At 43.3% G+C, this 27,304-nt stretch overlaps 1 protein-coding gene across 1 annotated transcript in view; it reads left to right on the top strand.

Annotated features, from left to right (window-relative positions):
• elp4 (elongator acetyltransferase complex subunit 4) overlaps window positions 1-24,276 on the top strand; it is a 54,961-nt gene extending 30,685 nt beyond the window's left edge. Inside the window, exon 10 of the mRNA XM_035158017.2 lies at window positions 23,491-24,276. Within this exon, the coding sequence (XP_035013908.1) occupies window positions 23,491-23,619 (129 nt within the window). The 3' untranslated portion in view covers window positions 23,620-24,276. The remainder of the gene's footprint in view (window positions 1-23,490) is intronic.
• Window positions 24,277-27,304: the final 3,028 nt, after the last annotated feature.

The following is a 27,304-nucleotide window of genomic DNA, read 5'->3' as shown; positions in this document are numbered from 1 at the left end:
GATCTTTAACACCAGTGTGCTTGGTTTGGTCACATGTTTGCAGATGCCAAATCAGTTTTCTAAAAGCTTTCTCTGTCAGCAATCCCTTGATGAGTTCTTGCTCGACAAAAACAAATTTGGGTCTTTTGAAGCTCTCTCTTTCTCTTTGTCTCCAAGCAAACCATCAAGGCATTTGTTTCCGCTAATCATGGGAGCTACTTAACCCCTGCTACTGTGAATATGTTTGTATTTAAAAAGGATTCACCCAACAGTCAACACAGAGTTGTTTAAAGCGGTGTTGGCCATTGAGAGGAGTTGGCCGGCCGCTGAATGTAACAGCGCTCATGAATTTTATGAGGGCAAGTGTCCCCTGTCCTTCAGGGTTCACAGGTGGCCATTGAAAGGCCTGGCCGCATTATGGAGGATAGTTAGGACACATATAGAGCACTGAATAGACTTTAATTACACTCAGTAGATGAGTCAGAGGGCCACTGGAAGGACAAGCCTGCACTTCAAAAGGCAAGTTAGAGGGCAAGGTGATGGCGCCTTATGGAAACGTTTGCGACCCCATCCATGAATCAGGGCGCACATGTGAGTCAGGGGTCTTGTGTTTATGCTGCAAAAAATAGAACAATTTTCTTTGTGCATTTGTCAGCTTGTGTATGTGTGTGTGTGCAACCTAACACACATGTGAATGTGTGAAGGTGGGGGAGTTACTGGGTGGGAGAATACTCCAGTGTGTGGCTTAACAAAACTTTCCTTTTGTTCCTAACAATGATGAGTGATGATGAGTGACAGGGGTGTTAGGAGTGGGATCTGGGGAACAGAATGCACCTAAGCAGTGGCTACCCAAACCCACACAAAAGGCAGCAAAAGGTCAAATCTGAGGCAGGCTTCTTATCCACTGGCACATAATATTCCACCATGTTATGTATCGCATAATACGCCAAGACATTTCGTGTCTCTTTTCCGTGCTCAGGCTGACGTACAAAGTATTTTTTTCAGTGCAGTTTAAATACCATCCTAGGTCGAAAAATACTTTTCAAACCTTTGCATACAAACTCTTAACAGGTATTGATTATTGAAGGTGTTTCCAGCGGGTGTCTCGTCACATTGAGCCCTTTTAAAAACCTCTTCTATGTTGATTGCCTTCATTCTAATAATAAGAGTTGCAGTGAGATGCTCCCTCTCTTTATAAGTCACATCAGTAAACCCCCTCTCTGTGAAACAAGAAAGAAAACATAAACAGTTGTTCATTTGTCACGTAAAGTCCGTACATTCTGCTTACACAGCCCAAACACACACACACACACACACACACACACACACACACCCTCCTCTTACCTCCATACACATTATGCCCCACCGCTAGCTAAGGATGAGGACGACTTGCGTGCAAGTATTTCCCAGGAGGCAGTTGCAGACTGAGGGTTCCGATGCCCGGGGATGGCTCTAGATGGCGGTTAGCGAGGAACCAGTTTTTTCTTTCTTTCTTTTTTTTTTTTTTTTGCCTGCACTCCTCCTACCCCTCCCCCTTTCTGAGCCCAGGCTGTGATCGTAATGGGGGGTGACAGCTCACCTCTCCCTAGCGTGCCTACAGTCCTTGGAGCGTTAGACCCCCCCGCGTAACCCCACCACCACCCCCAAGTCCCGGAAGGCCACAAAGGTTACTCCATATGTTAGTCTGAGGATTCTTATCTTCTTTTTTTTTTTTTAAAGACACTTACATTTTGTTTAAATCAGTTTGTTTAAATCAAACAGAATCATACAAATTTCTGCTTGATCCCATCATCATAAATCTATTTGTGGTACCCTAGTATGGAGTGTCTGTGTCACTGTTAAGTTTCTTTATTCATTTTTATTTTCCCTCTGCGTCACTGTTCCTCTGTGTGATTTGTAACTCAGCGGTGTGAAAGATCCACGGCCTGGAGTTTCACATCTGAAGGCTTCATGTTTGGAGAGGGAAGTGATCTGATGGCCTGATGTTGTTTGCTCACTTACACAGACTGTTTGTTTGGAGACATGCGTTTGCTCCACCGCCCGCTGTGAGCGTGTGTGCATGTGTGTTTGCTGCACCTTTGGTTAGCATGTGTGCCGTCCTGGCGGTGTATCTTTGCATATAACTTTTGTAGTTTCCAGGTTTTGTTTTTAGTTTCCTAATCATTGTTTCATCACTTTACTTTGACAGATAGTAAGACACACATCAGCTTAATTGTGAACTTCAAGAAGTCTGAAGAAAGTCTGTATTACTTATTTATTGAAAGGTATGATCAGAATATATAATGTCTCCGTTGCAGACATCAAAGTTTTCACTTATCGAGTCACTTCATTTACTCTGGAGAAGTAACGCTCACCTCAACAAGAGAAAAGATCCCAATGAGCATCGCTCACTAGATAAATCTCATAGGACATGAAAGTTAACATCGTCCTTTGAAGCACATCCTTAAAAACACTCTGACATTCAGCAGTCCTCGTCTGAGCTCTCTGCATCGACAGAAGTCTTGCAAGGAGACACAAGCTGTAATGCACAAAATTATAATTAAATCAGTACAGTGGTTTTTTTGCACCACGCAATAGACTCCACATCCTGGTGTTTGTGTGTGTTTCTGAATCTTAGCGAGAGTGTTAATGCCTGTACAGAGATTAGATAACTGGCTAGCAAAATTGTATAATGAGGAGTGTGTGTGTACTGAGGAGGAGGGTTTGCGTGCCTGGACGGGCGAGGAATAGCGCACAAAAGCATGTGTAGTGGTGAATATTAGAGTAGGCAGAGTGTTAGCAGGGTCACTCTGTGTACAGAAAGAAGTGCTTTCCCAGCTCACTCGCCTGCGCTCCCTCTATCCCCCTCTCACTCTGTTTCTTTTTGTCAAGGGCCTCCTCTCTCCACTCCTCTTTTTTTAATCATATTCAGCTTTTTAAGATTGTTGCTCTTAACTGCCTTCGCACTCACCCCTTTCACCTCATTAGCTGCCACACACAAAGTCAGCCTGGCATCATATAAGCTGCTGCCTGTTTTAAGAAGTTGTAATCGTGGCGAATATTCAAGTTGAACTCAGTTGACGAACCCCCAAAAAACAAAAACAGATAGGCGATCTCATTTGGATATTTTGACAGAAGTGCACAGACAGCACTGCAATGCTGTGGGAATCAATCTCCAGGAGGAGAACACGCCCAATAAATGCTGAAGGGGGTTGTGTGCAGCTCCTCTGCATATTCTCTAAAAACCCTGCAGGCCAGAGTTCAACCCCAGCCACGCCCCACACATCACCCCACGTGATGCTCGTAAATGCGCCCGCGCATACTCCTGGAAACGCACATTGGCCCTCTATCTTTTCTTAATCTGGGTGTACAATTGCATTACCACTTCTGGCCTTAATGGCAACCCACATATCAGAGAGGAGGCATTGGCCTGGTGTAATCTGACTTGTCTTAATTACAGACACTAACCATTAATAGGCTGCTTCCATAGATATCAGCCATTAGAGCGGTGTCTGTGACGGGTGAAGTCTGATTGGCTACGTGGTAGGTGATAAAGAAGCCATGCATCATTTACCTCCAATTTTTTGTTCACACATCCCTGTATTAAAGTCAAGCGTGAAGATGGCAGAGGCCTGTGTTAAACTGATTTATGTGCTCTCCTGTGTGGTGCTAGCTAATCTGCTCCCCCTGATTGCATTGTCAGCAATCAGTGCTTCTCTACAAGTAAATGATTTCGTCGGGTAGAAGTTGTTTCAGCGAAAGTTTTCATTAAACAGTCCCTCCTCTGAACTCATTAAAATTGATATCAGCAGTGCATTCTTTCTTTCTCTGTTGTGAGCTTGTAAAGCGCACTCGCTCAGGCCTTTAGGCTTCCTGTGTGGTTTTCCTCCTGAAACCTCAAACCAGCTGCTCTTGTCGGCTAATTGAGCTTCAACCGCAACAAGTGTCCTCCAAAAGACTTTACAAACTTCAACACAATGTTCTACTCTCTGCAGACTTTTACTGTTTCCTCCACACTGTCTGTACTTGTCTGACTTTCTTCTCTTCCCACAAGTACACAAACACTCTCTGACCCGCCCAGCGTGTGTGTACCTTGTGGGTGAGCTCGGATGATTAACGTTGATCTAGGGGATGACCAGGATCCTGATGATAGATTCCCAGTCCTTCCATCTCAACCATTCACTTTGTCTTCGTTAGCACCAGAGCAGCATGTGATCTGATGACTTGATCTTTTTGACTAATTTTACAGACGGCTTCGCCATCCATTTCAAATACCATAAAACAAAGTCAAACCATTTAAAGATAATATACCCATTATTAGATATGGAAATTAGAAACTGAATACCGTAGAGAACTGAAAGCTTGTCACTTGAGTGACAGTTAATGAAACTCCTAGTTCACTGCACTGTATTTAAGATATGTTTGATGTTTTTCCACCTCCATATTTGGCACATTATCCGCGGGTGGTAGCTCGCACCTTGTTGGTATTTAAGATGGATTTCGGCGAATATTACTGGGTCGCAGTGGCGGTTGCATTTAAGGGTGCAGCTCCCTCATAACAGGGAGGTGTCGACTGCTGACAGATCACTGTCTGGATGAGAGAGCACAGCGGCATCCCACCTCATTACCGTAGCAACACACTAACCAAGGGACCGACACACTGCTCGCTGTGATTAAGATGTAAATTTCCTCTAATTGGAATGTAAATTCATACATTTATATGAAGACGTCAGCTGTCAGATTGCAATATTGTGTCCTTTTTTCTCCCTCTCCCCTGTTCCCCAGGCAGGGACTAGGTGACTGTAATCTGTATCATACTCCCGCAGCCCATCCTGGGATTTGCCGTTTGTTTAATGGCGGGCCCATTGTCCTGCTTCCAGCCTGTCATTGTAATGCTTCCCATTCATGTTTCTATGTTTTGTTGCAGTCTGATTTGCTCTTGCTACCTGTGTTTGTTCCTCCATGCATGGCTGAGCCGTCAGGGCTTTGGGGATGGGGAGGGACTTGGAGACGGGGCTGGGGTCATTGGGTGGCCGTATTTTGTGTGTGCATCGATTACTTCTGCTGAATGTTCCTCAATGCAAATAAGTCTGCCACTTTGAGAGGAACCACATGTATCTGAAGTAATTAATTTTACCCTTGAATGCCAGCTGTGGTGTTGGTTTGATGTGCTCCAAATTGAGCCTTCTCACCAAAAAGGTGTTAATTTAGGGATTTGGCAGATGAAGTAAGTGTGTTTGCCAATGGATACAACCCATATAAGTGGGATTCATAGTTTTTGTCCTGCTAATTCTGAGATTGTCCCGTCATGGGGGATGGGAGATTACACAGGGATATGTCACATTAATCCCATTTAAATTGTTGCCATACAAAATTCTCCCCGCTCATGTTCTAATTAGTCTTGTCACATGCTTGCCACTATCCTGTATGTAATACATTTCTTAATTTTTTCTGAAGCGATTTTTTTTTTTTAGTGAATGGATGACATTTTTTAATTTATAGATTGTGATAAAACTGTTATATAGTTAATCTAACTTGAAGTGCTTTAAGAACAGTGCATACTTTTTATTTAACAGTTCTGAAAGATCTCTCCAACAAATTGGGAGAAGGAAAAGTGAGATATGATTGCTATATTAAGTATTAACAGGTTGGATGCTTTATTTACATCTACGCTGACAGTTAACACGAAAGACATTGAGTGAAAACAGGACACGTGTGCTGTTTTCACTCAACAGTACGTGTCTGAACAGGTCATGCTGCTGGTGATTCACAGCTGCAAGAACAAAAACAAAATTTCACACGTTTTTATAGAGAAATTAGCCGAACAGAATTTGGATAAGGAACTAGAACAGGGCAAGGGAGTTTAATAGTGTCTTTTGGCAGAGCTGTCTTCCCTAATTGCTGTTGAGTTGTGTGTTGAAAGATTTGTTTGATTTGTGGTATGACAGTTCAGGCTGAGGTCACTTTGCCACAAACCTTGTATGTAGCCTATCAGACTGAAAACTCTATCCAGTTTATTTTTTTAAAGCTAAATCCACTGTTGTTGGACCTGACCATGTAGAGTTTCTACCCTGTGATGACACCATGAGTGTGCTCTGGTGAACTCCAGGTAATCTCCAGTGGCTCTGGACTAGTACCTTTCAAAGAAAAACAATACGATGATAATCATATTACAATGAAAAATGATTACTCAGTTGCCAGTTTATTAGGTGAACCTATCTTCACATCAGTAAATCTTACCTTTGTGAAGGATTTCATGTTTTAAGAGGTTCGATTCAACCATGTGATCATTTTGAAAGGTGCACTTTAATGTGCTGTTTAAAGAGCTGTGTAGTGTTATGTTGAAACATGACTGAGCTGTGGCTGCCTGGGTCAAGCTGTGCTGCCACTCACCTGAACAAACTGATCAGTTACAGTCATTTTATCCTCACTCCCAACATTTGCAAAGGAAATGACAGAATTACACAGTTTTTATTAGAAAATACCCTATGGGAAACCTTTCCTTCTACATATTTGATTGCCCATCAGCGTGCATAGCTGGTTGACACAGCATTACTCTGTGGCAAAACCTGAACTTCTTATGCTAAATGAACATTCGCTGTTACTACTACTACTGCTGTGTCTGGCCTTGGCATATATCAAAGTGTCCTGCTAAAATATAAGAATCTATACATGTTATTGTGAGTTGAGTTAAGGTGTCATTGGTTATACATTGCAGCAAAGAGGGTTTGCACAGCATATGGTGCAGTGGTCAATATATCCAGTTTTCATAATATGGAGCTGAAGTCATGATGAGTGACAGATCCAAACCCACTCAATATGTTTCTTAAGAATGCAAACTGAAGCATGATAATTACCTTTTGTTTGTCTATTTGCGGATTGCACATATCATCAAGCATCTCTGGGCGTGTGCTCGAGGATCCTGCGCATCTCTTGCACATTCCTGTCAGGCAAAGCTAGTGTGTGAAATCTCACGGGTCACGCAAACCTTTTACCGTTTGTTATTTGCATGTTTGCCAGGCCAGTTCCACAATTTGTCACACGCTTTCACAGGAAGCGATAGGACTGGTATATTCAAATATGTGTTTGTGTGAGTGGTTATGTGTATGAGACAACAGCATGTGTTGTGCAATTAAAACCCTGGAACTCTCAGGAGAAACCTCCAGGCAACGTAAAGCAGGGACGAAGAAGAGGCGAGAATAGGCGAAGGGACCCTTCTGTTTTTAGGTCCAGGTCATATTAGGTGGAACTGTTTTAAAGACACAATGGGGAGTAAAAGGCCAGTAGATCTTGCCTGTTGTGTTATCCGTGACAAAGCCTTGGTTTCCCATGCGCTCTGATTGAGGGTTGAGCTGTACACCAGGAATCCTGACAATGCTGCCACAGCATGTCGACACTCCTCCACCCACCTGTGGCACCAGACATACGCAGCGTTCCCTCCCTCAATTATCCTTCCGTCAGGATGGAATCCTAATAAACCTGCTCCTTTCACTTCCCTTCCATCCATCACCTTGTGTTTATTACACCGAATCAACAGCGTGGAAATCTGACGGGTTCACAGCCGCTGTTTCTGTTTACCAGGAATCTGCCTCTGGTCAGGTGAACCCGGCGTGCTCTGGTCATGTGGGTTTATTTTCAAGTTCGGGATGTGCTTGAACATACTGACTGAGGAGCAGCCTATCAAGGATAACATCCTATAGGACCCCCCTTTTCCACACCCCCCTCAGCGACTTACAGTTCAACCCATCGCGGAGGAAGTGAATCACCTCACTTGCCTGTGGGCGGACAGGATAAAAATGGTTCATGCAATGTGCTCCTTGATAGATATTTAAATCTGTATATATTTATATTTTTTAAATATTATTAATGATGATTTTATTTTATGCAGCCTGTCACTTATTCATTTAGGCCTCAGGCTGTTGTGCCACACAGTACCATAGAACTACCCAGGCTTGGCTCACCACAGTCACAGCACAGACGTACAGTACAAGAGGGTGAGGAGGAACTGGGGCAGAGGGAGAGAGAGAAGAGGAAGAGAACCATTTTGTCCCCCAGGTATGACAGAGTCACTCATGCAGAAAGATCCCACATGGAGGGAGGTGGGCAGAGCGGTGTGTGGGGTGGGGGCATGAAGGAACTCTTGGCTTCCTCTCCCGTTCGTAACCCCCCCCTTTCCTGAAAACACATCTGTCTTCCTTTCTCTGCCACACACCTTTTCTGCATCCTTTGCTCACCTTGTCACTCTATCGGAGACTTTTTTCACTTTAGCAGCTGCGTAAATTGTTTTCAGGGAGGCTAGAAAACTGTATTCCTTCTTCTTCATCCGCCATATTTTTTTTTTACTTTATTGGGATGCAACTCTTTGGCTGCTTGCTTTCTGTTTTTATTCTTTCTAGCTAATGTCCTTTGGCCTTCACACACACATTGCTGTTACCGTTACCCCAAGCGGTCCATCTTACATGCAAATATGTGTCTGCTCTACACTGATCACCATTATAGTCTGTGGCAGAGCTATCTCATGGCTGCATGCATTAAAACAATTAAACCTTGCCCCTCCCCCGTCACAACAATCATTTGCGGATGTGTTGGGTGAAATTTAGCAAGAAATTATCATTTTCTGAATCACTTCACTCTGCTCGATCGGTGTTTGTTTCATTCTTTCTCTTTTCTTCGTTTCGTCTTTGAGCTCTTTAAAAGACTTGGAGCCCCCTGCATGTTCTTCTTTTTACTTCCTTTCTCTGCACTTTTTTTTTCATCATTATCCAACAGCACTTTTCTGTGCGTGCAAATGCTTTCTGAACGGCGTCCTTTCTTCCCTTTCAGGCTGGATGTCATTGTTGCTGCCTGTGGGCTGGGTGTATTTATTTAGGGGTAATTGGTGTGTGGATGAGTGAGGTAATGAGGTGCATCCACACTTGGCTGCTCCCCTCCCTGAGAGCCGGAGACAGACGTAGCCTAGCTGGGCTCCGGCTTGAGCTGCATCACACGGCTGTCTCCTCCACACAGGCCAGAATGGCTCTTTCATACCCAGGTGGACAAACACAATCGCTGGAGCTGATACCTCAATGAGGCGTCTGCAGTGTGAAGTGGTGTTTGTGTGTGTGTGTGTGCTTGTGTACGCGTGCGTGCCTATCTTTGTGTGTGTGTGTCCATGTGCATGTGTTTGTGGGTGGAGAGGCAAAAACAGCACTCGGTTGTTTGCCCGTCTCTGTCTCGAGTCCTTGTTTGTCTTGCGGCTTGTGTTTGTATAAGTGATTTTCCCTGTGTGTTTGTAAGTGCATGTATATCAGGCTGAGTGGGTGTTCAATGGAGCTCAAGGAGGACCTTTGGCTCTCGTAGCCCCCTGCCAACCTCAAACTGCCCCTGATGTCCTGCAGAGTTACCTAATGATTTCACTTACACCTCCCTTATCTGTCTGGCCCGTGTGGCAGCAACCGTCTGACACTTCAGCCTTTACATGCCATTTGCTGCCTCATATCGTGTGAAATTCAATTGCACATCTCCAACTGTAGCCAGAGTACGGGGATCTCCCTCTCTTTCTCGCTCTTTCTCTCTCTCTCTCTCTCCCCCTCCCTCCCCCTCTACCACTGTATTTCCCTCTGTCCGTCATCTCTGTCTATTTGTAAATACAAGTATAAACAGTTCTGCATCCCATTTTTCCATATTATCTCAGAGCATCCTCCGATTTTCAGGTTTTAGTTCTCTAAAGTTTACACTTCACTTTGAATGAACTGAAGTTTTCAAGCAGCTGAAGTTTTCAACAGGAAAGCTTGGAAGTCCGAGGCTGCCCACAGGTGCTGGGCAGATAATATTATGCATTGATTGTTTTGTTGTTATCAGGGTAATTGGTGGAGACCTGCCAGCCTTTGATAGACACACAATTACTGTATGTGATGCATAAGTGGACTCATTTTAGGGCAGGATTTTGAGTTGCTAATGGTGCCTTATTCAGCTTTGGGCTGTCCCCAAAAGTGCCGGGCCAAATCAAACACACCGCTCCAGGGTAATTGAGGCCCACTCCGCACCCCCTGCAGTGAGCAAGGCAGAACTGTAATCCCCTGACAACTCTGACTTGGCCCCAATCTGGCAGGCCGCCCATTTCCCAGCAAAACGCCTAACTCTGCATCGGGGAGAATGAAGAAGCTGGACGGGTTGGAACCCTTTCCAATTTCATGATCCTTTTCAACTCCACTGCAGTTTGTATCAGTCTCTCTACTCACCCTTACTTTTGTAGTTTAAACTATTCTTTATAGAATTGGAAACTAATTATACACATCAAACTAATATCCTCACTCATCTGTCTCCTCCAGCATTTTAAAGGGTTTTTTGGACAAAGCTTTTACTTTTCTTTTTAAAACAGTTTTTCTTGCAAGTTTCTAGAAACTTCTCAACAAAATGAAAGGCTCTGTAAGGGCAGAATTTGATCTGGATTGAAATTTGTGCATTCATTTTTTCTGCTGCAGATTTCTGAAATTAGTTAAAGAACGTCATCTTTTCTAACCAACCTGCTTCTGCAGCAGGCCGCCTGCAGACACTGCATCTACAGGGAATATAAATTAAACCCTCTAAAACAGTTAGCTGCCCATGTGCATTCATATGTGGAGATGTTATGGTGCTAAATCTTCACTGATGATATCTTTTTTAGCTTCACACTTTAGGGTTCTGTGAAATGTAGTGAATGGTATTAAGGTTGTAAAAATTTAGATCATGTTAATACATTGATTATTTTTAATAAAAATAAAACAAATACAATTTCAGATCAAAAGTCTCTGTTTATTAATCATGTTGTATCAGGTTCTTTTATGGATCCAGATTGAAAGTCATTTCCACAATAATTGTTCATCTTTTCTAGACTAAAAAACATTTTATTTTTATATTTTTGAAATCCAGAAATGTGTCTATAGGGGTCATTTGCTGAGAGGGTATCACATGCATTTAGCACTGTCTCTCCGAATTTTTTACTTGAGCATCCATTCTCCCCGGGCCCTGGCTCACTGTTTTAATGGCTTTAGTAATGCTTCACAATTAACACTCAGCCAGCGCTCTAGGTTAGGCAATGGCTAATGTGTTTCAGGCTAAATTAGAAAACACAAAACAAGAATTCCCCATCACCCACAGTGCTCTAAGGACCTAGAGGTTATGGGGGAAATGGAAGGTGGTGAATTTTTTGACAGGGCAGCCGAGGTGATGTCTCATTCCCTCTGACATCTTGAACACCCTAAAGGTGGCTTTGCCAACAGTCTACCCAGGAAGCACCTCACCTAGCTGTGGCTAAATTTACACACCCACCTGCCCACAGGGAGCGTATGGGAGAGGAGAGCAGAGGTGGACGTGGTGTGGGGAGGGAGGGTAAACAGGGGGAGGGAGAGACAGACAGAGCCCCTGTTCAGACCTGGTGTTAACACCCGTCTTTGGTGATCCGATTGCAAGTAGACGGCTCTAAATATTTCAGTTCACACCTGGCATTAGAATGTGTCTCCTATGTGATCGGATCTCACATACCCACTCAATGCTAATAAACATGTACATCATTTCTGTCCTCAAAGACCAAATTATGTTGTTTTTAGCCAGTCAGACTATAAAGATAGATCGGATGTCCATGTTTTGTTTTGGTGTGAGAGGAAGATAAGGAAGATGAACAAAGCGATGTAAGAGGGGCTTAGGGATCAATACATTGCTTCTCTCCAATGAATCTATATACAAAATAACAAAATAAATATTTTGACGTCAATGTTGATATTGTGATGGTGGCCACTAATAAATCAATGAATAGGAAACACGAGGAAGTATAAAAATACTTGAAACCGTAGTAGGTCAGAGGACGTCAGCGGGGAGTATGTGCTCTTTCAATATATGGCTCAGGACACATTTGTGTTCTCACTGCGAAGATTGGTAGCCAATTCTGTCCCACAAATGTGGTCAGTGATCAGATCTCAAAACATCCCTGATACGGCTTGGGTGTAGAAGTAAAACTATCTAGTACACGACTAGATAAGTGATTAGATCACCTGAGATGGTTGTTAATACCATGTCTGAACAGGGCCTGAGGTTTGTCTGCGTTTCATCTGTTTGTAAAACATTGATCATAAATAGCTATTTGATTCAACAATATTCAATCAGACTTTATAATAAAAGTTTGAACATTCATGATGTCTGAACCAGATCACGGTCATTCAAGAAAAGTTGAATCGAGGCCAACTGGACTTGGTTGTTGAGACTTGACAGAGGCCTTCTCTGTCAAAGTAGAGAAACCATTCCTCAACAGATGAGGAGGCCTTCCACAGCACTTATCCCGCACCTACAATGCTCTATACAATTCTACAAACGAGATGAATAATGTTTGTAATTTCTATCCGTGTTGCAGTTGTCACTGGTAGTTGAGGCTGATGACGTTTTTTTTTTCTCCTCTAGAAAAAGGTCACTTGAAAGAAGATGGAAGGACACGTTGTCACTGATAAGACCCAATCAGGAAACAAACATGGGTGTCCGAGTCATAGTTTACTATAGTTAAGTTAAGTGTGTGTCCATCCAGACTAAAACACAACTCTGGATCTTTCAAACTAAAACTGGGTCAGCTCAAAAACTCTGGAGTAGTGTGGACACCGGGCGTAAACATGGAAAAACTGATGTTGAAGCCTCTTGAATGTTAGTTGAAATCATATGAAACATCTTTATCTACCTACAACCAAGACCAGTTGCCCTTCATTCAACTTTGAACTTTGAGTGGTTGTATCAGTGAAAACGGAGAAAGGAAAATATTTTGTTTTTCCATAGTGTTGTTTGGAGTTCAGTGGATTAGTGAAGCGAAGCATTTCAGACCCAAAAATCCCAGTATACAAGTCCAGTGGGAGTGCTTCAGCTTTTCTCTCATACCGTTCCACTGTGTAACTGTGACAGAGGTGACCCTCGATGGAGACTGTCACCAATGACAGTGGTAGTAGAACAACAGCGGATGGAAAGAAATGCGTCAATGTTGCCATATCGCAGCCAGATAGATATTTACTTACTACAGTCATTGCAACTTTAGCCCCTTTTACTATATCCGTTAAATGCAGGAATGTTGCACCTTTATTCCATATCATTTTTTAAATGTAAAATGTATGTTCATACATAGGACAGGATTGTTGTTCCACCTTCTCCCAGCAGCAGAGGTAGTAACTGAGCCGAATTGAAGAACTGACATCGCTGGACAGATGATGGTGTGTTACAAGTCTCTGATTCTGTACTACAGACATGCTATGTAAAATCCCATCGCTGGCTTGCATTGGTTCAGTATAAACAAGCAAAGGTGTCGCAACAAGGGGTCTCCCTAACGACAACATAGCGAGATCTCTATATAGAAGGAGCTTGTTATACTGTATGTAGATTTAAACCAAGAAGCTCCTATCTGTCTCATCTTACTTAATGGAAGTCAAAGTTTTACCCTGGCAACTATTGTTTATTATCCGAGCTTTATCTTGAAGTGTCTGTTCAAATCTTACTCCAGTGTTGCCCTAGAAAACTGTATATCCCTGTTTTTTTTTTTTTATAAAAGTGCTCAAAGGCTGCATACATTGAAGCTCTCAAGACGGACAGTCGAATTGAATGGTAACAATTCTAGATGCTCCCCAGTGGCAGAGTTCAGGCTGTTTGCCTGTGGGCTGATGTGGAGTGAATGGCCTTAGAGGCTCTAGGCTGGTCTATGTGTGGCCCGGCTGGTCCAAGTCAGCAGTAATGACTGGCTTTGGCCAGCATGCCTGTTAATGTGAATGGGGTTACTCTGGGCAACACCTTTTCAGCTGGGTCCTATGAAGTCCCCAGTATGGTGGTCTTTGTCCGCACAAGGGCTGTCCTCTCAGCAAAAAGGGCTCCTTTTTTGTGAGGACTATCAACTGGTGATGGATTATACCCACCCCCCTTTATTCATCCAGGCAGTCGAACAGACACGGATGCATGCAAACATACACGCACACTCCTGTGCAACCACAAAGACAAATGTGATATAAACACGTCAGCACTTAATCTTACACAGGTTTAACATTTGTAACAGTTAAATGCAATGGGAGCACAACTTTCTTAGACGTATACAAATGATTAACTTCATATGCTTTCACTCTATTGTCCCCTTTGCATCACTTTGCCACATGGGTAGATTTTCTTCCTGGTAAATCTGTTTAACTGTAACATTTTTATACCACCTGTTCTTCAACCTTTCTATCCGTCGCCTCCACTCTGCTTCTTCCCTCTCTTGCTGACTCTCAAGATCAGGACTGGTAAATGGTGACAGCATCAAAGTTTTCTGTGTGTTCCGAAGTTACTCATTTAGTTCTTGGAAGATTTCAAATTGCTGAATCAAAGCCATGAACATGTCCAAGGAAATCCCTGTGAAAAGACCTGATCCCGGGTTGTCATGCACAGCTCTACCTCTCTATGGTTCATCTCTTTTACTGAGGAGGATGCAGCCGTATTAAGCTGCTCTTTGTGGCACCGAGCAGGGACAAAACCAACGGCTACGTCATCTTGGAGCCTTCAGTGCAATAATGCTACATGCAGGACAAGCACAAGTAGGCAAATGGTGTTAAATAAGCTTCACAAATTTGGTGGTGGAGATTTAAGACCATCGTGTATGATGATGTACATTTTGAAAGGCAGATAACATGTTGTCATCTTTTGCCTTCTGTCCCAGTGTCTCTGATTCGAATGTGCATCAGTCAGTCTTCTGCGAGCACAACAGACTATTCCTCTGCGAGAGCGATCACCCCCGCCTCTCCCAAGGGGTCAGCCACTTACCCAGGCTGACACAGTAACCTCCACATGACCTTTCACTTTGCCAAATGTTATGCCTGTAAACTGCGTGAACTCCATCACGACACAAGCGATGAGAGAGGAATAGGACTTTCGTTTGAAGGGGAGACGGGGTTGAGGGAGCCTTAGTTGTAATAACCTGCTTTGTGAGCGTATGTTGTAAATACTTCTGTGTGACACATGCATAGGCAAGTGGCCCTGTGGGTCCCTCTGTCTTTTTGTACATGGGTTTGCGCACTAGACTGACATAGGAAAAACATGAATAATACATGGCTAATTTTCATTGGTGGTTCTCTGGCTTTATTTTTTGGTGACTAAAGCGGTGACAGAGCCAGAGAATAGTACAAAATTCTAAAGAATATATTTATTTGCTGTGAGCCTTTGCATCATGAAGTTGCCATGAGACCATTGGAGACATTAGAGAAATATTGGAAACTGCTACAGATCATAGTCCAACACATTTTTCTAAAGATGTAAACTCTCAAAGTGGTCGAACAATTATTTTTAAGTAGAAATGTACTTACTTTGCCAAGACACAATTAAATAGTGGTTTAAGCTGTTACTTTAACCTCTAGCTGTTATTTAGCCATGTACTAAGATTTGATAGTATTAAGGCCATGTTGAAGAGAAAAAGAATTGGAGATCCCCCAAATAAAACCGTAAGATTACGACAATTAAGTTATAATATTTGAAGAATATAGTCGTAATTTGACAAGAATAAAGGAAAAATACGTAAAAACATGAAGCAAGTTGTACTCTTTTTGGATTGAAAATCTTAACCACACGGACCTGAAGGAAATTGCCTCTTTTGTGGAGGCTGAAATGTTTAGTAGTGGGCAGATGCAAATCATGTGAGTGATATTCAAATGATATTCAAATTATAACAGGGCGTCAGTAGCACTGTAAAACCTGCTCTTACCAAAAGTGTCAGTGTTTTTTTTAACCTGAACATGTTTATATCAGAGTCATGGTTCGAGGGGTAAAATGTGTGTTTGAGGGGTGGAGGGCACGAGAGGTCCCCCAGATATGCTGTCATAACCCATGCAGCCGCACTCTTTGCTATGGGCCTATCTGTAGTGAAGGCAGCACTTAGACATGTTTGTACTCTACGCCCTCTATCCCTCTCCCTTTCTCTCCAGGCACCATGTCACTCCAGGGGCGGACCAGCACTCCCTGGCTGTGCCCAAGTCCATAACACCAACTAGCCCCCACCCCTTACTACCCATCACCACTGGGGTCAATGTGCCCTCACCCCCTCACCCTACAACGCCCACGGTCCATACATCACTGCCCTCCAAAGAGAAACAAAACCGAACTGAAAAGAGACAAAATGGCCCCACGCTGCATCTCCTGTCAAAGCTCTTGACAGGCCCGAGCAGAGACCCCAGAGGAGGGCTCAGTGGAAGATGATGACGAGGGAGATAACAAGTCAAGTTGTTGTGCTACAGCACGGTTACACTTTGGCCCTTGTTTGTCCATTTGGTTATTCAGAAGCAGCGCAGTGCTATCTGATTTCCCATGCATGTCATGTTTACTAACATGACATGCTATTAAATGCTGTTTTACATCCGTCTGTGGAGCGTGAAGGGTACGTCAGGAGCTAGTTAATCAAGGGAACAGAAACAAACATTCCATTAGGTCTAAAAAAAAAAAAATCCCTTTCAATATTGTCAGCTAATCAATTTCCTGTTTAGTCCTGCTCACTTCTAATGAAATTCAGTCATTTGTTCGTCCATTCCCATTCTTCCTGTGTTGGGGAATATAATTACACTAAAAATGCTTACTCATCCTTCTGCCTGTCTGCTGTCTACTCTGTCAGATCCATTATCCCTGAAGCAGAAGAGATGATAAGCCAGTGTCTGTATCTGTATGTCAGACTGTGTGTAGGCCTGTGTCTCAGATTATCCTGGATCAGGCAGCAGGTGACATTACGAGCAGGTGACCTTCGCCCAATTATAAAAAAGATACTCGAGGTAAGCTCCAGTGTCGAGCTGTTTTGAGACATGAACAGGACATTTTGCCTTTACCATATGAAGAACGCAGCAGGAGATTGTCTGGGTCAGATGCGTTCACAACAACAGTGAAATGTCCGGCAGGACGTGACGTATAAGTTCTGCTGTGGAAATCAGTCTTTTTGTTTACAGCACATCGAAGATGGTGATCATGTCCATCCCATTTTAGAAATGTCAACAAACCCACTCACTCACTTTGAATTTTCTGGAAATGTTCTTGCTGTATTCTCCCATGGACATCCCCGTCATTTTCCAGACATTTTACGAGGGGGCTGGATGGAAAAACTCAGGAAGTCCTCTGGAGCAAATGAATCAGACATTGGTGTTGTCACATAAGCCCCTCAAGGAAAATGTCCTGACTTCAGTGCATGTCTGAAAGTAGCTTATTTCTTGCGTTCTTGTTTCCTGCCTTACCGTCTTTGTCTTTCTTAATTTACATGTTCAGTATTTTCAAGCAGCAGGCATGTCAATAGAACAGTGTACAGTTAGAAAATGTACCCATCCTTAAGTAAAATGTTATACTTGATGAATTTATTTAATCCTGAATTAGTTGAATAAGTTTAAAATCCTTAATCACCAACATTTTAAGCTACTGAAAGTGAGGGATGCAGGGAGATAGAAAATAATTATCAGAAGTATATTTACACATACAGGAAGTTGCCTTGGTGTGGTTGGTGCATTTGGACATAAAAACAACAATCGGACATAAAACAACAATATATTTGTTTGACAAAAAAACATCACATGAAACAATGAATGAAATCAAAAGACTTTAAAAGTTTAAAAAAGACAAACTGAGAGATTGAAACCTCCCCAGTCAACAGGTTATTCTGAGGGTAGGGCCGGGGATCGTGTTGCACGCTGCCACAAAAGAAGAGGAAGGTAAAGCTTCTTCTGGCTTTTGTTAGGTGCAGGTGGGATGGAATTACCAGAGTGATGGGATTTATGCTGAGTTGTTTCTGCATTTATTTATTTCCTGGCAAAGGTAGAGGAAGTATCCTCTCACACTACCAGCGTAAATGTGATGATAGTCGCTTCACGAATAGAATAAGCACATCACCTCATTATGTGGGTTTTGGTGGGCTGAAGTTAATACTAGTTCTTCCTATAGGTTCAGCAAATGATTTCCCACACAATGCGGTGTAACTTTAGAGGTGTGAGGGATTATGACGCTGGGGGGTGATTCAGCTTGGTTTAGTGACTGGATAGACCAACGAGTCTGGGAAATCTCTACCAATTTTGTTCTGCTACCATTTTGACCCTCGGCTGGTTGTAGAAATGAGACTCGAAATGGAGGACATTGACCTGGTGTTGTGGACAGACGTGCACATTAGTTTACAGTGGCTGCACCGCAGCTGTGCTGCACAGAGAAATGGAATTGGCGAGAGGTATCCCCTCTAGTGTGACCACTGTACATGAATACTAGACGTGTGCCATATATATCCATTCAAACTATAGAATGATATCATTGCATTGTTGTGTATCAGCACAATAACAGAAATGTCTTATTTCATGCATGACAGCACATAGCCAGATTGATTAGTTGTTGTTTCTCCTGTGATTCTAACAACTTCTGCTTAGTTATACAGCATTTACTTTCTCTCATTTCACTGACTTAATAGAGCTTATAATATACTGACCAAACGACTACAGTTATTGTGTTAAGTAGGTGTTTATGGTAAATACCGTGTCACTTCACTGAACATGTTCCTACAACGGCTAATCTGATTGGAACAGCCAGACCAGTCGTCATGTGTTCCAACAAGGTGTTGGGTTTCCCATAGTTCTAAGCTGTACAGTGACACAGGCCATTTGAAAGTGTGGCTAAAACTCTATGGAAGAAATGACTCGTTAAATTAGCACCTAATACTCCAGTCATTAGCAAGCCGTTACCACCAGTGGAATGCCTTTGATGGCACTGCTTTGTGTGAGCCGGTCCCTTGTAAGCTACAGTTGGAAAAATTGTCTACATCTGGATTCCTGAAATATAACACTCTTCTGTTGTTGCACGTGAAGGAAAAAACATTACAACTGTGATTTTTGTGCCTTTTCTGACCCATGAAACTCTGCGACATGCGGAGGTTGTAACCATCCAGTCACAAGTAGCATGAACCTCTGTACTCCTTAACAACCGGGTCTTTGGGGTGTTTGGTAAGCTGAGGGGAATTGTCCATTATGGGGAGATATTAGTAACCCTCTTAGCCAAAGCTAGTCTCTGGGCCAACCCTCAGGGCTCATTTCAAGTGCTTAGCACTCGTTTGGAGCTTTGTCACCCCTCACCCTGTTGCCAGCATGGCCCCAGCCCCTCTGGCTGTGGAGCGGAGCTGAACCACAGACCTTTACCCCTGCCCGCCACCAGGGAGGGAACATTGACATCACAACTCTTAACACACTCACACACACACACATTTGCACACACATACTCAGCAGTAACATTGTGGCACACAGTCATTTTCACAATCCCCCCTCCAGTAGCGCACCACAGCCAATGGTTTACTTTCCCGCCGTCCACTCCCATCCAGTGACACCCCCCTCTCTCTTATTTTATCCCTCTTTCTCCACCCTCGTGAAGGTTGCCAGGCAGCAGAGAAAGACTTCACACACAAATACACCCCACTATGCCTCTGAGGGTTTTCCGGATGTCCTTGTTTACATCATGGAGTGTGCAGGTCGTAGGGAAGCAGACTCAGAGCCTCCGTGACTATGTCTGTCTAAGTCCTGCACTGACCTCCATTCATTTGGTGTCAACACAAATGTCCATGGCAGCACCATGGTTGGCCTATTACTACTCAAATAAATGCAAGGTACTAACCCTGTGTTTGGGCGAAATTTTCAATATCAGAGTAAAGGGAGTTTTTTTTCTCCGTTGACATTGTTTTCTAGAGCGGGAGTGAGTATAAATGAAGTTCCTATATGGCCGCTGAAAACCAATAAGAGTTATCAGCTCTAACAGTGGCTGTCAGTGATGTGCGGGACGCTGCTGACTGTTACTAGGCTGTGTTTTCCCTCTGTGTGTCAAACCGATCGATTGGTTTGTCTGCTCCTCCCTCCAACTTTGATGTAGCCATTGATTGTTCTCATCTGCCCCTGAACTCAAAGGTTAGAGGAGCTGAGCTTCACTTCTGGATTGCTTTGACCTTCGCTCTGCACATGCTCAGTAGGTTTACAGAGCCCAGAGCCAAGCAGGCATGGTGGTAGCCAGGGCCTTGGGTGCGTGACAGCCAGACAACGGTGTGATGTCTTTTTTTTTTCTTTTTTCTTTCCTCACCCACTGAGAATGATGTATATGTGATTGATTTTTCTCCTACCCTTCTCTCTACCGTGTTTCCGCTGCACTGCACTAAGCAGGACTGAGTCCAGGCTTGATCAATGCATTGTTTTTCTTTTTCAATCACACTTGAGTGAGCTGAAGACACGAAAGGTTACACAGGTGAGGTTTGGCAGGGATGGAAGCGGAGCAGAGCTTCTGGAGGCCCCCTCAAGGCCAATATATGAGTTTGCATGGTTGTTTGTGTGTGTCTGAGCGAGAGAGAGTCAGAGAAAGAGTTGCGTACAAAGAAAAGTCCAACAAATTCATCATGTAGGAACTTTTTAACTCGTTGGTTTATGCTCATTTGTCTTGTCTTCCCCTAAAGCTACATCCATACTACTACATTTTTGTTTAAAAACACTGTTTTGTTTTGATATCTGTCCACTCAAACGTTTTGGCTTCTTATCAGGTTTTAATCCTTGTCTGCACTAAAGCGTTTTCAAACATGACCTGCGGGTAAAATCCAGAGAATTGGCTACGGAGTTTACCTGTAGTCTGTCTTTAACACATCCACAACACAGCGGGAGCTTCTCTGCACAGATGCTTTCACAACTGCATCCAATCCTTCGCATTATTCAGGCGAGAGGTGGAGCAGCCGACTGCGGCAGACAGACACAGGAAGCGACGTATTAACTCTGCTGCCGAGATCATGTGATCATGTTTACAGCAGCCTGACACCGTCGTCGGCTCTCATCACCAAAAACTCTCCTGACATCTTTGTCGGTGTCTTCTACATGTGTGACGCCGCTTTTTCACTGGGTGATATTTGTTTTCTTTTTGGTTTTTGCATTTTTGCATCTTTCGTGTGTTAGAAGCGTCATCAACCACCCCCCCCACTCGCTCGTGGTGAATCCAGCAGAGACCAGTGCATGTCTGAAAGCAGCTTAACATGCCTGAAACTGTATATCATATGACCACTCACATATACTTGACATACACGTGTCGGTGTAAACAGGAAGACGTGTGTTTTTTTCGAAGTACACAGGAATTATCGGAGATTGTACGAATATTATCTCGTCTCCTACTCAGAACTCAAAACAGGGTCAGCAACGCTTGTTGATTATCCATGTTTTGTTCTGCACTGGTAGCTGAGGCTAATGCTCTTTGTGTTTTTCCAGAAGAGGAACATGTAATAGGAGCCTGATGAATCAGTGAAGACCCAATCAGTAAGCTCTTGTTAGAGTTTCCAAACATCTCTCTTTCTGCCCGTTCAGAATAAAATGCAGTTCCAGCTTTTCAAACTAAAACGGGGGCCCCGTTTAAGCAGCTCTAAAACTCGCCTGATAAAGTCCAGAGAATTATGTCCGGACTTTATCCGCAGTTTCCCTTTCACACAAGCACAACACAGCAGGAGCTTCTCTGCACAGACGCGTTCACAACAGCAACAAATCCTCCACATTGTTCAGGCGAGGGGTGGTGCAGAAGGCAGTGGCAGGAAGTAACGTATTAATTCCGCTGCGGAGATCAGCTCTTATCACCACAAACTCTCTTGACATCTTTGTCGGTGTCTTCTACGTGTATGGCACCGCTTTTTCCCCTGAAAATATTTGATTTCTTTTTCTGTATTTTGTCATTATTGCAAATGAATCCCCCCGCTGGGTTCTCACATCGGATTCTAATGACTTTATGCAAAATCTACTTGGGGACAAGGCAGAGAATGTCTGCACATAATCCGGAGGCTCGCACCCGGACATTTGCGTTCAAATGAGGAGTTTAGTGCATGTCTAAAAAAACTGGAAAACATAGTAGTAAGGCTGTAGCCAAAGAGGGAAGCTTTCATCCTTGCCTCTGTAGGTCCTGTGTAACCTTACCTTTACCATCTTTCATTAAATTATAGGTCCTTCACAGTGTCTCAGTGCTCACCTGCCCCTGATAATCTGCTAGGCTGTATGAAGGCTACTCCTCTTGTTTCCTATAGTTGCTTGACAAGTAGAGTAGGCAAACACACACACACACACACACACACACACACACACACACACACACACACACACACACACACACACACACACACACACACACACACAACACACACACACAAAGGCCATGTGCTCAACAGAAAAGAGGCCACTTGAGCACGATGCACCTCAAACGTGTTGGCCGCAGCAGCAGGAGCACAAGGCTTCATATCAGACAGGAACATCAGTGACGTAAAAGCATTCTGCTGCTCAGACTCAGGTGTTTTAATGCTCCTTAAAGCAGTATTAAGCAAAGGAAGGAAGCGGTCCGCCCTAGAGGGGGGAAGAGTGTTGTGTCGTCCCAAATGATGTCTTTAGTAATGACACTGCTAAACCCTGTACCCAAACACCTAGCGATTAAGAAAAAGATAAGTATCTGTGGGAGTGGAAGGGCTCTCCTAAAGCTGGATGTCTGGAGGGGGTAAGGATGTGGCGGGCAGGGAATGTTTAGAGGGCTGGGGTGGGGTGGGAGCGCAGGCTTTTGACCAGTGGGTTTCAGATGTCATGGCAGATTCTTTCAGGGGCAAATTACAGGGTTTAACTTCTCTTGTACCCGGGATGCCTGTATTCTGATTCAACCTCCTCGACAGACACTCGAGCGACAAGCTACTCAACACCATTGTCAGGCGCACACTTGACTCAGGGGACACTTCACCTCCTCTCCCACTCGTAGGACCTCTTCAAGACTTTGTTTGATGAGTGCCACCGGCGGCCTTTCCTTGTGGCTTCAGGAGAGAGCGGAGCAGCAGCGTAGCCCTCTTAAGCTTTATAGTGGTTTGCGTGTTAGTGTTAGGGGGCTTTACATGAGTGGCCCTTTGTGCTTTGAGTTGGCACAGGGCGGCTCCACAGATAAGCTTTAGTGTGGAACGGCTAAATGACTTGATTCTAATGACTCTGGCATTAGCCGAACATAATCATCTGTGTTTCAAACACAGTAAAGAAACAGCAAATACACTTTATCCATACACGTAGACACAGACGAACATATCAACTTGGGAAGACAACGAGTTTCTTTTGGTGATGAGGGCCGGGGCTGGTGTCGATGAAAACAAAAACATCTTTTGATTCTCCCTGAAATTTTTTGTTGAATACAAACTTTCTCTTACATCACCCCATTAATGCATGCCGTTGTGTCCCATACACAGTTCTCTCAAAGCACTTCCACCTCACACACACTCACACACACTCACACACACTCACACACATATTCCATGTGAGCTGTAACAGACCTAAAGCTCTCTGAAGCATTTAGCAGCACGCTAGCAGGTTTACTCAGCGCTGCCAGTGCTGAGGGGAGTGGTGAAGCATCTAATGCAATTTCAGCCCAACATGCTTCTCTGTGAATAAACATCGCTGAAGTGTACCATCTACTGTATGTTGATCCACTGCAGTGCTTTCTTTTTTCTTCATACAAGCTGATCTAATACTCTGCCCCCTCTCTCCCTCTCTCTCACTCTAATTTCTGTAGAGACTGCATTTGCCTCCAGACCTGTCTGAGACGGTGAGTCGTGTGAGCAGGGGGGAGCTGGCAGGAGGGGCCGCGGCGGCTTCAGCCTGTGGCTCCGGCACTTCCGGCAACAAACACCTGGACTTCTAGAGCTCCCACACAGTCGCCACGGGCAAACCCAACACCTGGAACACCGCAGCGTTGTCCTCTTTACCACGGGGACCAGGTTGTTCCCTTGCCCACATAATGTCAACCACGATAACCCTGGCAGCCATTACCACCTGCCAACTGTCCCAGCCAGGGGTGAAGACCTAAACATCCACAGTACCTCTTCTCATAATGGACACGTTGCATCGTACATTTCAAGTTCCTTTTTAATATAAGGTCACATCAAACTCTACACTGCTTCAAACAATAAAAAGTCAGCCCCGTAGTATTTTGAAATGTCACCCAAAGTCACATGATGCACAGGGGGACTTATACTTAACCCAATTAAAATCCAAGATGGAGGGATAATTTAAGATACAGTACTTTTTTTTCTTTTTTTTTCTGACTCCAGGGAGCTTGTTTACATGTTAAGTGTAATCATGAAATATTTTTTAGTCATTACAGACTCTCAGTCTTGACTGACTTTAAATAATTTAACTACATTCTCCCAAGTTCAGCGCTTACTTTACGAAACAAGTGGCCACTTCCTGCTTAGCTCCACCGTGTACATGAGTCTGAAAGTACATGTTTTTTTTTCTAGGATAATTCAATGGACTGTGCTTTTGTTGAATAAATAAAAGAAAACAATTAAACGGTGAACGACATGATGATTTTTACTGAACTGTGTCTGAAGGCAAAGTTGGCTACAAGTGAGTTGTGAATGACTGATCTCTGGTCTGCCCTCGCTGGCTTCAGGTTTAAATAGGGATTCCTCCATCTGACCCTGAGACTGTGCCGGTGAGTGACGTCTACCTCCAGTAGGCTGGAATGTGGGCAGAGGGTAGGAGAGGGGGATTCGGGTGCAGGCTTCACACCTCATCAGGCATGTTTGCTGGATGAGCTGCTTTGCCATGACAAGCCCAAAAAAACTAATTAGGTCAAACGGTGACACGGAGAAAAGAGTTGGGGGAGAACAAAAAAAAACAACATGAAAAATTAAATGTTTCATTTTTGTTTTCCTCAGTCTGCTGCCGATGCCAGTTTGAATATTTTCTCCCGTAAAAACTGGCAGTATGGGTGAGCATCTGCAACACGTGTCGGGTGAGGGTGGTGTTACCTGACAGTTTCATGCATGGATGGAGCGCTCTTATATCGGGTGTATGAGAGAGAGGGATGACACACACAGGTCATATATGCAGGTGAACTAAAGCTTGTCAAGAATACAAATGTGTTCCAAGTTCCTGTTGTAGAAGAGCCGACGTATTCAGGGTACGACTTTAAGGTAGATTCAAATGGAATAAATTCATTTTGGCATTTGTTTATGTTACTTCTCAAATGTCTGTTACACTCTCCACGTCTCAGTGTCACATGCTGCTGATTGACTCTTGGTTCGCTCAGTTCAGAAAGTGAATTATTTTTGAAGAGTCCTCTGTGCACATAAAGAAGGTTGTCGCAATTTCATATATTTAGAACTTAGCGAATTGTCTCTACATTAACATTCGGCCAAATGTTGTCTCAATGCACATTTACACATATTAGCCTTTTGTAAATAAGTGCCCACACGGGGTTCTTCAGAAACCCTGATTCCCTGCACCTCATTACTAGACTGTATTAAATACACTTCACTGTGCTAAGGACATCCCAGACATCACTTTTTGTTAAGTTCAGTTTTTAGTCACCATCTTTCCTAAACTTCCTTTTAAAAAAATTAATTTAAATCTGGCTAAAAACATATATCAGTATTACATACAATTCATATTCTTTTTTCATGATAACATTCATAATAAGATATAACATCCCGGACCTACTTCTTGAAAGCTTAACTCGGCCTGTAGTGAAATGTATTTATTTTTAAAAGAAGAAGCCACTGGACTGAGTGAAGAGAATACGCTTCTATAGTCACGTCTTTTGGCAGCTGCCACTTACGTCCTATTGATCCCTCAACTAATCTGCTAGCTGCAGTAGCTTTAAGCTGAGGTCATAAGGCTTCTGTTATTGAATGGCTGTCACATTGCAGCACTCTTCAATTATCACAATGTAATGCAGTGTTTTCTTTCTTCTATATAAACTTTCGGTTTCATAAAGCATATCTAATATATTTTAACAATTAACATAATACGGTAACTGAACAGCAGTTTACAAAATACACAAAATCTAGACTGATATTTTCGATATTTAAAGCAATGAGGGAAACATCTCACACACACACACACACAGTGCAGAATCAAACTGTTAATAGCAGAGTATCCTTCTCTATCCACCACTGTGGAAACTCACATTCAGATTTCCAGTTCCCAAATTGGCGTCGCATTAAACGACAAGATCCAAACTGTACAAAGTTCTCGTGCAGGAACTTTTTACAGGAACTTATGTCGCCTGACTCTGTTGAGAGCGAGAATTACATTTAAACCTTTTCATCCCAAAGCTGTGTATTATTTAGACACTAATTGCAGTCTTTCTTGCATTTTGAATTTGTCTTTCATTCGCTCTCTGTAATTATTAATGTTCCTCCTCTGCCACGGCACGTTTCGTCTGAGCTCCCTCTCTCTCCCCCAGCGCTCTCAGAACAGTATTCCTCCGTCTGTGTGATAAACTGGTTTGAATGAATAGGGAAATTGCATTAGCCCCAGAAAAAAAATAAAAATCCGCTTAAAAATCTGATTAACCTCCAAGCCTCAAATTTCTGATTGGACTATTAAATATTGAGTGAGACGTGTAAATTCAATTAATCAATTTAGCAAGACTTTTGGTGGTTGGTACATGCTGTGTGAATGTTACCTGACCTTACTCTCTCCTGGATATCCTTTCCTTTTAGATGCTCTCTCGCTCACTCTAACACTCCCCTTCTAACTTATACACACACACACACACACAGACATAGAGACACAGAGACACAACCCCCCTGCTGTGAAAGCAAGTGAAGCAAAATAACTCACTCTGCCATACAATCGCTCCTCTGCCTCGCTCTAGGCGCTGACTGCTTTATTCCATGACTTTTTTTCTCTCTCTCTCTCTCTCTCTCTCTCTCTCTCTCTCTCCTCTCTGCTCCCTCCTCATCCTCACTGGTTCTGTATATTTTTTTTCCCGTCCCATCGTAACTCTACTAAAACAAGAGCCAGCGATGGTGAATTGCTTGACCTTTCTCATTGTGTGTCGGCGGTGTTGTGCTGTGTGGTCTTTTGTCGACTTGGTTCAGCCCTGAGTGTTGTATGTGTGTTACCAGGCCTCGTCCTGGCATTTGTCAGCGTTGGATTTTCTGAAATTAGTTCAAATTTTTGCAGCGGGGGGAAAACTAAGCTTCTACTTGCTCGGTGAGGACTGACACTGTATTTGGACACAGCATTGAACAGGCAAAAATGCTTTCTTTAAGACACAATTTTACTGTACAAAATGTTTTTATAGTTTTCACAAAATACATTTAGAAAGCTCCATTTTAAATAAAATTAAATTGAAATATTTAAGAGACAGCGTGTGAACGTTTTTTTTGTTTTTTTTTTTATCTCAGAAGCATTGCTCAGACGTAAACCCAGTATGTGTCCATGTTCTACGTACACACTGAAATAAATGCAAAACTCAACAAGAGCATGACAGATGATGCTAGAAAAACCCTCCCATGGTCTTCAGTTATAAATAACGGACTGCAGGGTTCGACTGCAGTCTCACGAACTCCAAGCCAATGTAATCGAAC

This window comes from Hippoglossus stenolepis, chromosome 1 (assembly GCF_022539355.2).
Source record: "Hippoglossus stenolepis isolate QCI-W04-F060 chromosome 1, HSTE1.2, whole genome shotgun sequence".
In the NCBI taxonomy this organism is placed as follows: Eukaryota; Metazoa; Chordata; class Actinopteri; order Pleuronectiformes; family Pleuronectidae; genus Hippoglossus; species Hippoglossus stenolepis.
This window is presented reverse-complemented; position numbering and strand designations above follow the sequence as displayed.